This window comes from Myotis daubentonii, chromosome 1 (assembly GCF_963259705.1).
Source record: "Myotis daubentonii chromosome 1, mMyoDau2.1, whole genome shotgun sequence".
Taxonomy (NCBI): Eukaryota; Metazoa; Chordata; class Mammalia; order Chiroptera; family Vespertilionidae; genus Myotis; species Myotis daubentonii.
In genome coordinates, this window is record NC_081840.1 from 190,224,031 (window position 1) to 190,238,040 (window position 14,010).

General features: G+C 42.8%; 1 protein-coding gene across 1 annotated transcript in view; it reads left to right on the forward strand.

The window, feature by feature from the left end:
• The first annotated feature begins 615 nt into the window (after positions 1-615).
• LOC132218402 (UDP-glucuronosyltransferase 2B31-like) overlaps positions 616-14,010 on the forward strand; it is a 60,907-nt gene continuing 47,512 nt past the window's right edge. Inside the window, exons 1-2 of the mRNA XM_059669579.1 lie at positions 616-1,407; positions 2,449-2,597. Of these exons, the coding sequence (XP_059525562.1) occupies positions 690-1,407; positions 2,449-2,597 (867 nt within the window). The 5' untranslated portion in view covers positions 616-689. The remainder of the gene's footprint in view (positions 1,408-2,448; positions 2,598-14,010) is intronic.

Consider the following 14,010-nt stretch of genomic DNA (forward strand, 5'->3'; position numbering starts at 1 on the left):
TAACTTCTCTTCCCTTCGGGCCTGGTCACCCCTAACTGCCTCTGCTTCAGCCCCTGCCACTGTGGCTTTGTCAGGAAGGAAGGCAGGATGACCAGAAGATGTCCAGTCAACCCAGTCTAATTAGCATATTGCCCTTTTATTAGTATAGATACCCATAGCCAATTGTCACAGACAGTAGCGTGGCACAGCCTTGGGAGGGGCAGGTATAGGGAGGAGGTAGCTAGTGGGGAAAAAGACACAAAGGGGACACCTATAATACTTTCAGCAATAAAGACAAATTTAACAAATAAATAAATAAATTAAATCTCTGGAACTGTCATCCAGGTAATTCTTTGTCAGCTGCATAATAGCTTTATCTTCGTTTCTTCACGAAAAGTGATTACAGACACAGTCACCTCTAACATCCTATAATTATGACATTCATCTATAATAAATTATACAATACAGGAAAACTGCAAAGATGACCCAGCTGGATGACAGCACCTTTAGATATTACACAGATTTGTATTTTAAAAAGGTCATTTACTTCATAATTTTCTGACGCCATAAAATGCTGACTGTTAATCAAATGTATTTACTTTGGGTGTAGAAGTTTTATTTTAACTTCTTGATTGATTTCTCTTTGGACATAAGCAAGAGCCAAGGTAAAAGGGATCAGCCATTTGAAAAGAAGCCTGTGTGCCACCAGGATGCCTATGAAGTGGATTTCAGTTCTGCTGCTGCTACAGCTGAGTGGTCACTTCAGCCCTGGGAGTTGTGGAAAGGTGCTGGTGTGGCCCACAGAATACAGCCACTGGATCAACATGAAGACCATCCTGGATGCACTGGTCCAGAGAGGTCATGAAGTGACTGTTCTGACATCTTCAGCTTCAATTCTTGTTGATCCCAATAAACCATCTGCTATTCAATTTGAGGTTTTTCCTACATCTTTAACAAAAGATGATTTTGAGGATGTTTTCATGCAGCTGGTTTCTAAATGGACATATATGCCAAAAGATACATTTTGGACTTATTTTTCATTAATTCAAGATCTCACTCATAAATTTACTGATTGTATTCAAACACTATGTAAAGATGTAGTTTTGAACAAGAAACTTATGACAAAGCTACAGGAATCAAGGTTTGATGTCGTTCTTGCAGATGCCATCGGACCCTGTGGTGAGCTGCTGGCTGAGCTACTTAAAATACCTTTTGTGTACAGTCTCCGTGCCTCTGCTGGCTATACAATTGAAAAGTACAGTGGAGGACTTCCATTCCCTCCATCCTACGTACCTGTTGTCTTGTCAGAATTTCGTGACCAAATGACATTCATGGAGAGAGTAAAAAATATGATGTATGTGCTTTATTTTGACTTCTGGTTCCAAACATTTAGTGAGAAGTGGGATCAGCTTTGCAGCGAAGCACTGGGTAAGTCATGTCCTTACTTGGTAGCATGAAATCCTAACTTTCTTAGGGCCCTAAAAGGTGGGTTTGTATAAATATTAAGTCAGAGAAATTTGTTTTTTATAAGTAAAATGATAAAATAACATTATAAAATAACCTTTCATTCTCACAAATATTATGGAAATGCTTAAATTATAAGGTCATTGAGGAATTTCTTCCTCTCATGTAGTTTAGTTTGATTTAAAAACTGAACTATTTTGCCATATTACCTGAAGGGTTCTTTCACACTGGAGTGCTCTGTCCAAGACTCAGGAACCTATAATTTCAGGTTTCTAATGACTACACATTCCTTCATTAAGCACTTACAACTCATCTGCTTAAACACTAAACTTTTGTTGATGGGCAGACATGTAAGTCAATAAACTACATTTTGTGAAAACTCTCCCTTCATTAAAAACAAAATGAGTCAAAATTAAGAGTGAGCACATCTATTACCATACATTATGAAATATTCCAGCTGTTATTTGTAAATGTTTTTATTAATGCACAAGTATTATTAGGCTCCTAAAATGAACCAAATGTAATTATAGTACCAGGAATTGAACCATACTCTCAAAACCTCAGTTTTTGTGAAATCTAGAATAAAGGGAATAGCTTGCTAAAATGCAGAAACTAGACTAAATAATCTAGGGAAAAGTGTTTCCATGGATATGGTAGAGTTAATTGATTGAGGAATTGAAATCATTGTTCACATTTGCATCTATTACTTCTGCAGCTTTACAGAGTAAGCAAATGCATGTTTAATTCTATAGTGGCTTAGGTTTAATCATTTTCTATGATTGTGAATGTCCTGATGTGAAGTTAGAGAAGAAAAACTGTTAAATTTTATATATATAGTTAATATATGTGAACAACATAATACAAAACATGTATATAAATATGTTTGCACTATCAAGCCACAAACACTTTAAACATCATTGGCTACATTATTACAAACTTTAAAAAATGGTATATTCATATTACAATATTCTTACTTTTTCTACTTTTTGTTCTTTTTCCCTTCAGGAAGACCCACTACATTATTCGAGTTAATGAGAAAAGCAGAAATATGGTTTATTCGAACCTATTGGGATTTTGAATTCCCTCGCCCACTCTTGCCACATTTTCAATTTGTTGGAGGTCTCCACTGCAAACCTGCTAAGCCTCTGCCTAAGGTAAAACTATTCATGTTTGTTCTACTTTGCATTTTCAGTAGGAATGATTCTGTGTTCTTCATTCAGAAGGTCTGGTCACACTGAGGGAGATATGGGAATCTGGGTAAAGTGACCTGCCAAACTCATATTTTATACTATTTCAAGAATCTCAATGTCACTATCATTACAAAATAAAGAATTATATTTGGGAGACTTTGGTAATAGGGCCTGTTAAATTAAGGCCTTCATTATTCAACACTTAAAAAATATCAACCATTAATTCAAAAACTAATTTTTTAAAGTGACTGGCATAGTGCAAGGATAAGGGGTGGATATACAAAGGAGCAGTATAGATACCATTTTTGCTCCCACACACCAGATGTTTCACTTAGAAAGATCCTATCTAATAAGGAGGTAATAGGCTAATTGACCCTCATGCCTTGGCAAAGATGGCGGTGCCCACAGCCAGTAAGGAGGGAATAGGCTAATTGACTGCCACACCCTCAAAGATGGCAGTGCCCACAGCCACAAGATGGCTGCACCCAGTCTCCTTAGCCCCACCGGAGCAGCAGGTGCACAGGAAGGCCGAGCCTGCCCCACGCGCCTCCCTCCAGAGTCCCCCAGTCCTCTCAGTCCCCCAGCCACCCAGGGCCGCCTGAGGCTCAGGTAACCAGGGCAGTCCGAGGCTTATGCTGCTGGCAGTGGCAGCAGCAGAGGTGTGATGGGGCCTTGCCTTCCCCTGATCGCCAGGTCACCTCCCACCCCTGAGTGCTCCCAGACTGTGAGAGGGGTCAGGCTGGGCTGAGGGAACACCCCCTCCAGTGCATGAATTTTCATGCACCGGGCCTCAAGTATAATATAAGTAATAAAAACAGTGTGGAAAGTATTATAATAAAGAGAAAGCATAATACTGCAATAATGCTAGAGAGCATCCCATGGGAGTGAATCATAATACCTCAGGAGTGACAATAGCAATCTGGTGTAAGTGAGCATGAGACATCCCTTGTTATTTTACACCTTCAACAATAAAATTTGTTATCTATCCATGAACAAAAGTGCCAATGCAAAAGGACCTGGAAAGAATCTTGCCCACCTATGCATCAGGTAATAGGCAGAAAGACTCCAGTACTGGCTGTGACACTGAAAGGATATTGTGAATTATTCCAGCCCCTCTTACCTGCAGTCCAGGAGTACCTACAACCCTGACTTGGGCAGTCACCTATGGCAGTGGTCGGCAAACCATGGCTCGCGAGCCACATGTGGCTCTTTGGCCCCTTGAGTGTGGCTCTTCCACAAAATACCACGTGCAGAGGCACACGTACAATGCAATTGAAACTTTGTGGCCCATGCGCACAAGTCGGTTTTCGGAAAGAGATAGACGAAACAAGTATACTTGATGAGTGTGGATGGGAGAGTTGGAAGGGGTCGACCTCAGTGAACGTACCTCAATCAAATTGAGGACGTTTTAGCAAAGGTCAGCTGAGGAGTAACCTAATCTAATCTAATAAAAGAGAAACATTCAAATTGACCATAACTTCGACATGCCCAAAGCCATGCCCACCAGCAAATCAGAGGGACTATATGCAAATTAACCCAACCAAAATGTCGGCAGGCAGCCTCGGAGCTGGAGCAAGCAGGAGACTTGGTTGCCCCAGCAATGGAGAAAGCCAAGCTTCCCCCCGGCTCGGGCCTCTGCTGAAGGTAACAAAGTTTCAATAACCCAAACAAGATGGCAGCTGGCAGCCACGGAGTTGGAGCAACCAGGAGGCTTGGTTGCCCCAGCAATGGAGAAAGCCAATCTTCCCGCAGGACTTGCTAAAGACAACATAGTTTCAATTATAGAAGATAAATAAATCCCAGATACCTGCTTCCAGCCAGGCTCCACTGGGAGCTTGGTGGCTGGGTGCCGTGGCCAGCCTGCAAACAGCCATCAGCCCCTCACACAGGCTGGCCAGGCACCCCAGTGGGGACCCCCACCCTGAAGGGGCTGTGGCCAGCCTGCAAACAGCCCTCAACCCCTCACCCAGGCTGGCCAGGCACCCAAGCGGGACCCCCACCCTGATCTGGGACACCCTTCAGGGCAAACCAGCCAGCCCCGACCCGGGCACCAGGCCTCTATCCTATATAGTAAAAGAGTAATATGCAAACTGACCCTAATAGCAGAACGACTAGGAATGACCGGTCACTATGACACACACTGACCACCAGGGGCCAGACGCTCAATGCAGGAACTGCCCCCTGGTGGTCAGTGCACTCCCACAGGGGGAACTCTGCTCAGCCACAAGCCAAGCTGATGGCTGCCAGTACAGCAGTGATGGTGGAAGCCTCTCTTGCCTCCTCAGCAGTGCTAAGGATGTCTGACTGAAGCTTAGGCCTGCTCCCCGCTGTCAAGTGGATATCCCCTGAGGGCTCCCGGGCTGCCAGAGGGATGTCTGACTGCCAGCTTAGGCCATATCCCCCAGGGAGCAGGTCTACGCCAGCAGGTGGACATCCCCCGAGGGGTCCCAGACTGCAAGAGGGCACAGGCCTGCCTGAGGGACACCCCCCCCCCCACGAGTGCACAAATTTTTTTGCACCGGGCCTCTAGTTAAGTTAATAACAATGTACCTACCTATATAGTTTAAGTTTAAAAAATTTGGCTCTCAAAAGTAATTTCAATCATTGTACTATTGATATTTGGCTCTGTTAACTAATGAGCTTGCCGACCACTGACCTATGGAGTAGAGAACTTTTGTGGAAGTCCAGATATCTAGAGAAGTTCCAGCACTCTGTTGGAGCACCAAATAGATGAATTTGAATGCATTGGTGTGGGCGAGAGGAAAGCTTGATTTTGCCAACATCATTCCTCTTTTGATGGAGCTCAGTATGAGGTTCAAAGAAGGCCTGCCCGTTCCCGTGATTTCCCTCACAGGGATAGAGAGCCGGTGAGTGGGTGCGGAGCTTCCCCTGGTTTGCAGGATGCTTCCAAAGAGCTCATTTCTCTCACAGCATCCAGAGTGTTGAATTGGGAGCTCAGTGTCTGGTGAGAGGGAGTAGATCTGGCAAAGAAAATTACTAGAGAGCATGTTAAAGAGACAGGGTTCCTCCTGACTGCATTCGGTACTCCATCAGGAAGCCTGACCACAAACCACGAAGAAAACCTTTCTTACAGATCTCCGCATGCTGGCATGTGGGCAACAATAGTGACCTGCATTCCAACCCATATTTCCTCCCCTCTGTGGCCAGCTCCATGTATAAGCTGCCAAGGGCAGCAGCCAGAGCAAGATTTGATAAAAGGCTAGTGAGCAAGAGCAGAATACAAGCAAGGGTTTGCAGACAGGGGAGAATCACAAACTTGAACTATAGCACCACCTTCAGGAAAAGAAAAGAAAGAAAAAGCTTAATACTAAGAAGATCAGCATCTAGCCTGGTGCTTTATAGAATAGAGGGAACACAAACAGGCTCAAGAATCCTCCCACAAGAGGGAGCATGAAGCACAGAGCAGGCATATTCATACAAGAACTGAAAAAGCCTTATCTATAGCAGTACTGACGAAAGGTATTTCTACCCTGAAAGTAGTAAACATCAGTGGGTGACTGCTAATTCAAATGCAAAAACAGCAATGCAAAATTCCAAAGAACATGAAAAATCAGGGAAACATTAGGTCACCAAATTCTACAACAATCCTCCAGCAAACAAATACAGACATGGAGATATATGATTCACCCAATAAAAAAGTCAAAATAGCTGTGCTAAGGAAACTTGGTGATCTAAAAGATAACATTGAATCGTGTGCACTGTTGGTGAGAATGTAAAACTGGTGCAACCACTATGAAAAACAGTATGGAGGTTTTTTAAGAATTTTAATAGAGCTCCCATATGCCCCACAAATCTACTTCTGGGCATACTTCTAAAAGTAAGAAAAATAGGATATCAAAAATATATCCATAATCCCATGTTTATTGCACCAGTATTCACAAGAGCCAATAAATGGAAACAACTTAAGATATGTGAAATACACACACACAAATATTATTCAGTCATCATAAAGGGGTAAATCCTACCATTTGGGACAACATAGATGGACCATGAAAGTATTATGCTAAGTGACATAAAGCACACTGAAAAAGATAAATAATATAGGATATCACTTATATGTAGAATCTAAAAATGGCAAACCCATTAGAAACAGAAGTATAATGGTGATTACCATGGACTGGTGAAAGGGCGATTAGTGGGTAAAAAAAAGTTAGTCAAGGGTACATACAGACTTGCAACTCGAAGATGATTAAGTTCGGGAGATATAGTGATTATATATTCTTTACATACTTGAAAGTTTCTACATACTAGATCTTAAATGTTCTCAACACCCATAAAAAGATAATTATGTGACCTAATAAAATTGTTCACTAATATTAGGTAGTAATAGTAATATATATATATCCTATCTAATAATAGACAAACATAGTAATTTACCGTACCTTCGCTACGCTTCCCATTGGCTAATCAGCATGATATGCAAATTAACCGCCAACAAAGATGGCGGATAATTTGCATACTGCAGGCAGGGCAGGGCAGCGCCATCCCGTCTGCCCTGCCACCATCTGGGCCTGCTATCTGCAACCCAGGGTGGTGGGCGTTCCGTGTGTGACCCGACCCGGGGAGGTCTGGCGGGGCAGCAAAGGCTTGAAGGCGGCTCTGGCTGGAGCGAAGGCCGGGGTCTCGGGTGCTGGGGGAAACCAGTGCCGGCAGTCAGGGGAAGGGAAGGCCTATTGCATGAATCTTTTCGTGCAACAGGCCTCTAGTATACATATAAAAGCCTAAGCGATCACCCAACTGGCCTACCGGTAGCTATGATGCACACTGACCACCAGAGGGCAGACGCTCAATGTAGGAGCTGCCCCATAGTGGCCAGTGAGCTCTCACAGTGGGCATCAGACTCCGAGCTCACGGCTGGCTAGCAGACCTGCAGCAGCACAAGCATCTCCCACCTCTGAGGCAGCACTACCGAGCCATGGAGGCAGCAGGTGCAGCAGGGCCAGATATAGCAGGAGTGGCACAGTGCCCAGCCCTGGCTCAGGCTCCTCCCTGGCTGCCTGCTGCTTTGCGCACTACTACACCCATGAGAACCTGTGGGGATGAGGCCAAAACCAGCAGTCCAACATCTCCCGAGGGGTCCCAGATTGTTAAAGGGCACAAGCCAGGCTGAGGGACCCCACTGGTGCACAAATCTGTGCACCAGGTCTGTAGAAATATATAAATAAATCAACTCAATACACTGTAAACCTTAAACTTACAGAATGTTATATATCAAATAGAGGCCTGGTGCACAGATTCGTGCACCAGTAGGGTCTCTCAGCTTGGTCTGCAGGGATCAGGCCAAAACTAGGTCTCCAACATCTCCCAAGGGTCCCGGATTGCTAGAGGGCAGTGTCCATGCCAAGGGACCCCACCGGTTTATGATCAGGGCCTGGGAGGGACTACGGGAGGGCTCCAGGGCATGTCCGGCCCATCTCGCCCAGTTCCAATTGGGACCAATCAGAGGCAATAGGGGCCATCTCACCCAGTCCTGATCAGGGCTGATCAGGGGCAGCCAGAAGGGGAGGGACCCCGAGAGGTAGGGCGGCAGGGAATGGATGGCAGGAGGACTCCAGGGCATCTCCGGCCCATCTTGCCCAGTCCCAATCAGCCAGACCCCAGCAGACTCCTAACCTACTGGTTGGAGCATCTGCCCCCTGGTGGTCAGTGCATGTCATAGCAACTGGTTGAACAGTTGAATGAACGTTCAGACACTTAGAATATTAGGCTTTTATTATATGGGATTATATCTCAAAATCTTTAAACAAAAAATTGAAGCAATGGTTAGAATGAGAAAGTTAACTTCTTATGTTAGAAGGGTTAGGTCTTTATTTTTCAGAGAAAAAAACACACAAGTAAACTATTTAAAACAGAAAAATCAGCAGAGGCGGTAGGGGTAGATAAAAGAGTATGAAGTTTGGAACAGATATGAAATTTTGGCTTCTTGCACATTTGGTGCACATTTGGGGGTGGGGAACTAGAAAGTGCGTTGAGCAATCAGGAATTTTTCTAGCACTGAAAGTAATAAAATTTGAAAACTAATTAAAAAAAAATCAGGCACCACAGTCATAATAAATCTGAAACAATTCCAGGTGAACATGACTTCACCAGCACCTTTAAATACATCAAACTGTGCTACCCAAGAGGGTGACCAGATCTTTGCTGCAGAGAGCCCAGTTGTACCTCTCCCACTGTGGGGCAGGTGTTCCCTGGGAGAGTCAGCGAGGTGATGATGAGGGCCCCTCACAGCCGGTTACACATAGCATATTCTACTAGAACGTACAATATGATTTCAGAGCAAAAGGTGTCATACACATACATGTCAGAAACATGGACACTCAGAAAAGTATATAAGGATAATTCTGAATTATAAATAGGAATCTTAAGGCTATTTCATGGATATTCTGAGCAATAATACCAGACTCAGGAATTATAGTAATCCTCCAGTTTGTAAGAAGTGATTTAGGGAGAGAGGTCCAAGATTCCAGATTAGGAAGACCCTGAACTGACACCTTCCCATGAACACTCAGAATGTACACCTACATGAAGAGCATTTCCTCCTGAAAAACAGCTGAGGGTTGACTGAACAGCTTCTGCACAACAAATGAGAGAGAGACTGTGTAGAGAATGTTGATAAACTGCGAGAACTCTCCAGGCTCTGTGGAAACTCTTTGGGACTTGAGGTGCCTGTGAGTGCCAATGTTTATATTCTCTTTCCACTGATAGCATGGGCAAGAATTCAATTCAAGTGCTATAGCTCACCTGCAAGGCCACCATAGCATGCCTTAGGCCACTCATCCCACACCCACCCCAGGCTCAGACAGACAAACTGCCATGGCAATGCTGCAGCCATATGCCACTGGCTGCTCCAAACCAAGCCATCCAGCCTGCCAGGGTGCCCCCAGAGCTGGGCATTCTGAGAAAATTGGTCATGTTTGCCTCAACTATGGCTAGCCTACATGCCAGGGACCCCCTGGTACCTCAAACAACCACTTCAACTCCAGCCAGCCTGCCGAAGCCACACAGCACACACAGACCACACAAAGATCATTCCTACACAAAGCCACTCCATCAAGTTCAGGAGAGGTGGCTATTTCATCAAATTCTTAGAAATAAACAAAGAAAGTAAAACAAATGAGGGAATACACAAAACTCGGAGTCAAATCAAGTTGGTCTAATACATAGAAACAAACACAAAGAGGCAGCAAGTATAGGGAGACAAAGGAGCAGGCCCCAAATGGAAGAATAGAAAAATCTCCAGAAAAAGAGCTATACAGGAAACATACAACCTTCAATGAATGAAACAGGAAGAAGCATAAAAACTGAACATATTGCCAGAACCGGTTTGGCTCAGTGGATAGAGCATTGGACTGTGGACTCAAGGGTCCCGGGTTCGATTCCGGTCAAGGGCATGTACCTTCGTTGCGGGCACATCCCCAGTTGGGGGCAAGCAGGAAGCAGCTGATCGATGTTTCTCTCTCATCGATGTTTCTGGCTCTCTATCCCTCTCCCTTTCTCTCTGTAAAATATCAATAAAATATATTTAAAAAAAACTGAACATATCAATTACTAGCAAGAAAATTGAAATAGTACTTTAAAAAAAACTCTCAACAAATAAAAGTTTAAGACCAGATGATTTCACAAATAAATTCTACTGAACATTTAATTCTACCAATTAATACCTATCCTTCTCAAAATATTCCAGAGATATTGAAAAGAAAATAACACTCACAAACTCATTCTATGAAAGCAGTCAGAACCAGACAAAGACAATACAAAAAAATCACAAGCCAATATCTCTGATAAAGATAGATGTGAATATTTTCAACAAAATATTAGCAAACTGAATTCAACAATATGTTAAAGGATTATACATCATGCTCAAGTGGAATGTATTCTAGGAATGCAAAAATGGTTCCATATCCACACACAAAAAAATCAATGTGATAGACAACATCAACAAAACCAAGGGTAAAAATCATATGATCATCTCAATAGATACAGAAAAATAGCATTTGACAAATCCAGCATCCATTCATGATAAAATCTCTCAATGAAGTGGGTTCAGAGAGAACTTACATCAACATGATAAAGACCATATATGACCAATAAACCCCACAGCTAATATCATATTTAATGGTGAAAAGCTAAAAGCTTTTCTTCTACAATCAAAAACAACACAGTGACGCCCGTTATTGCCACCTTTATTCAATAGAGTATTGGAAGACCTAGCTACAGCAATCACAGAAGAAATAAAATTAAAGGGCATTTATACTGGACATGAAGAAGTAAAATTGTCACCATTTGCAGATGACATGATACTGTATATAGAGAACCCTAAAGATTCCACACAAAACTGCTAGAATTGACAAATGAATTAAGTAAAGTAGCAGGATACAAAATAAATATCCAGAAATCAGTCAACAAATAAAATGTGTTGTCAAAAAGGTAGAGAAAAGGGAACTCCTGTGCATGGAGCTAGTTTGTAAATTGCTGGAGCCACTATGGAAAACAGTATGGAGGTTCCTCAAAAAATTAAAAATAAAATAGCATACAATCCAGCAATTCCAGTTCTGAGTATTTATTAGAGCTAAACAAAAAGACTAATTGAAAAGATATATACACCCCCATGTTCATTAAGCATTAACTACAATAGCCAAGATATGGAAGCAACCTTGATATCCATCAATAGATAAATGGGTAAAATACATGCGGTCTATGCACACCATGAAATATTACTCACCAATATCAAAGGACCACATATTGCTAAATGCAACAACATGGAAGGACCTAGAGCAGTGATGGTGAACCTTTTGAGCTCGGCGTGTCAGCATTTTGAAAAACCCTAACTTAACTCTGGTGCCGTGTCACATATAGAAATTTTTTGATATTTGCAACCATAGTAAAACAAAGACTTATATTTTTGATATTTATTTTATATATTTAAATGCCATTTAACAAAGAAAAATCAACCAAAAAAATGAGTTTGCGTGTCACCTCTGACATGCGTGTCATAGGTTCGCCATCACTGACCTAGAGGGGATTATGTTAAGTTAAATAAATCAGACAAAAAAAGACAAATACTATATTATTTTACTTATATGTATAATCTAAAACAAAACAAAAGAAAGAAAACAGACTTATAGATACAAATTATAAACTAACTAGAGTCTCCTCAAGGGTTCCTAAACCTGGCCTGCGCCCTCTCCCAGTCTGGGAGCCCTCAGGAGATGTCTGAGTGAAGGCTTAGGTCTGCTCCCCATGGGGCTTCCGCCACCACTTGTGCTCATGCGCCATGAGCCCAGCTCCTGCATTGAGCATCTTCCCCCTGGTGGTCAGTACACATCATACTTACCGACCAATATATATTAAAGACTCAGGAGCCACCAAGCTGCAGTGACTTGGCAGTGGCGGTTCTCGGTTCTCGGGTGACACACCCCAGAACCAGAGAGGAGGGAGCCTGATTCTTTGCAGGGCAACGTGATTCCACCTTCAGCCATGGGTTATGTTGTTGCTGGGGCACTGTCAGCCCGAATCTGATTTACTGCACACTTGTGTTTGCATTCCATACCCTGTATGACAGCAACTGTGGAGAGTGTCCTCTCACACTCTGGAACCCTTCAGGGGATGTCAGAGAGCCAATTTCAGCTTGATCCCCACAGGCCAGGCTGAGGGACCCCAACAGCTGGAGGGATCCCCACTCACTCCACAGATACCCTTTGAGCCACAGCACCACCCCAGGTGTGGCCGGCTGGGGAGGGGACCACAGGAACTTGGCTCCACGGCATTCCCAGCCTGTCTCGCCCAGTCCCACCCCGCCAGCCACTTTCTAATTAACTTCCTTTCAATGTGCATGAATCCGTGCACTGGGCCAATAGTATGTAATAAGGGATTTCAAGCTCATCAATTGTATACTCCAAAAAAACTAAGGGATTAGGTCTCTTCAAAACAGCTACTGATTATAAGAGAATGGAGGCTCCTCAAAAAAATAAAAACAATTATCATTTGATCCAGCAATAGAACTTCTGGGTATATTCCAAAATAGTGACATTAGAATCATATTCATAACACTATTCACAAGAGCCAAAAGATAAAATCAACCCAAGCGCCATTGATAGATAAATCAATAAACAATCAATACACACAATGGTATATTATGTGCTGTGAGTCAGCTCTGACTCCTGAGGACCTTATGAATGAGTGATGGCCACAAAATCCTAGTTTTAACAGCCCTCTCAACTCTTTTAGACTCATGCCTATGGCTTCTGTTATGGAGTCAATTCATCTCATATTTGATCATCCTCCTTCCTGCTGCCTACTATTTTTCCCAGCATTATCTTTTTCAAAGAACCCTGCCTTCTCATGATATCCCTGAAAAAGAGAGTTATCACTTTTGTAATTTTTACCTCCTGCAATATTTCAGGATTAATTTGCTCTAGGATAGGGATGGACAAACTTTTTTTGAGTGCTTGCCAAAACCAGCAAAATCTCTGACTCAAAATTCTTCTGCGTGCCAACCCTAATTTTTTGAGAACATGTTAGGCCTACTTGATATCTATTAAGGTGTATGTATGTGAAGAACCTTAAAGAAATAATAAAATTCATTCAAGCGACAAAAACACAGTATATGATGATGAAAAAATACATTTATTTTATTTTATTATATATATTGATTTTTTGCAGAGAGGAAGGGAGAGGGACAGAGAGCTAGAAACATCGATGAGAGAGATACATCAATCAGCTGCCTCCTGCACGCCCCCCACTGGGGATGTGCCTGCAACCAAGGTACATGCCCTTGACCAGAATCAAACCCAGGACTCTTGAGTCCGCAGGCCAATGCTCTATCCACTGAGCCAAACCGGTCAGGGCTACATTTATTTTTTTTATGTTTTTATTTTTTTTATTTTGTTTTATTGCTTAAAGTAATACAAAGAGTATTACATATGTCTCCTTCCCCCCACCCTTGACATTCCCCCAGCCTCCCCTACCCCCCAGTGTCTTATGTCTACTGGTTATACTTATATGCATGCATACAAGTCCTTCAGTTGATCTCTTACCCTTCCCTCCCGCCCTCCAACCCTTCCCAACCTTCCCTCTGTAGTTTGACAGAATGTATACATGTACACTGATAGTTCAACAGAAAACTTTATGATTCCGTTTGATATTATCGGTGGGACTTTTGCTGCTGAGAGAAACATAGAAATTTATTCCCCTTTTGTTAATACCGGTGGGCAAAGCGAGAGGAAAGGTTTCATTTTTATAGAGTGAAATTTTGAATAAGTAGGTGAGGCAGTTAACGAAAACCCGCTGTGTCTGAGGCTGAAACCAAAACATTGGTCGGATCTAGGAAGGCAGGGAGAGTTAAGGCAGAGGCATA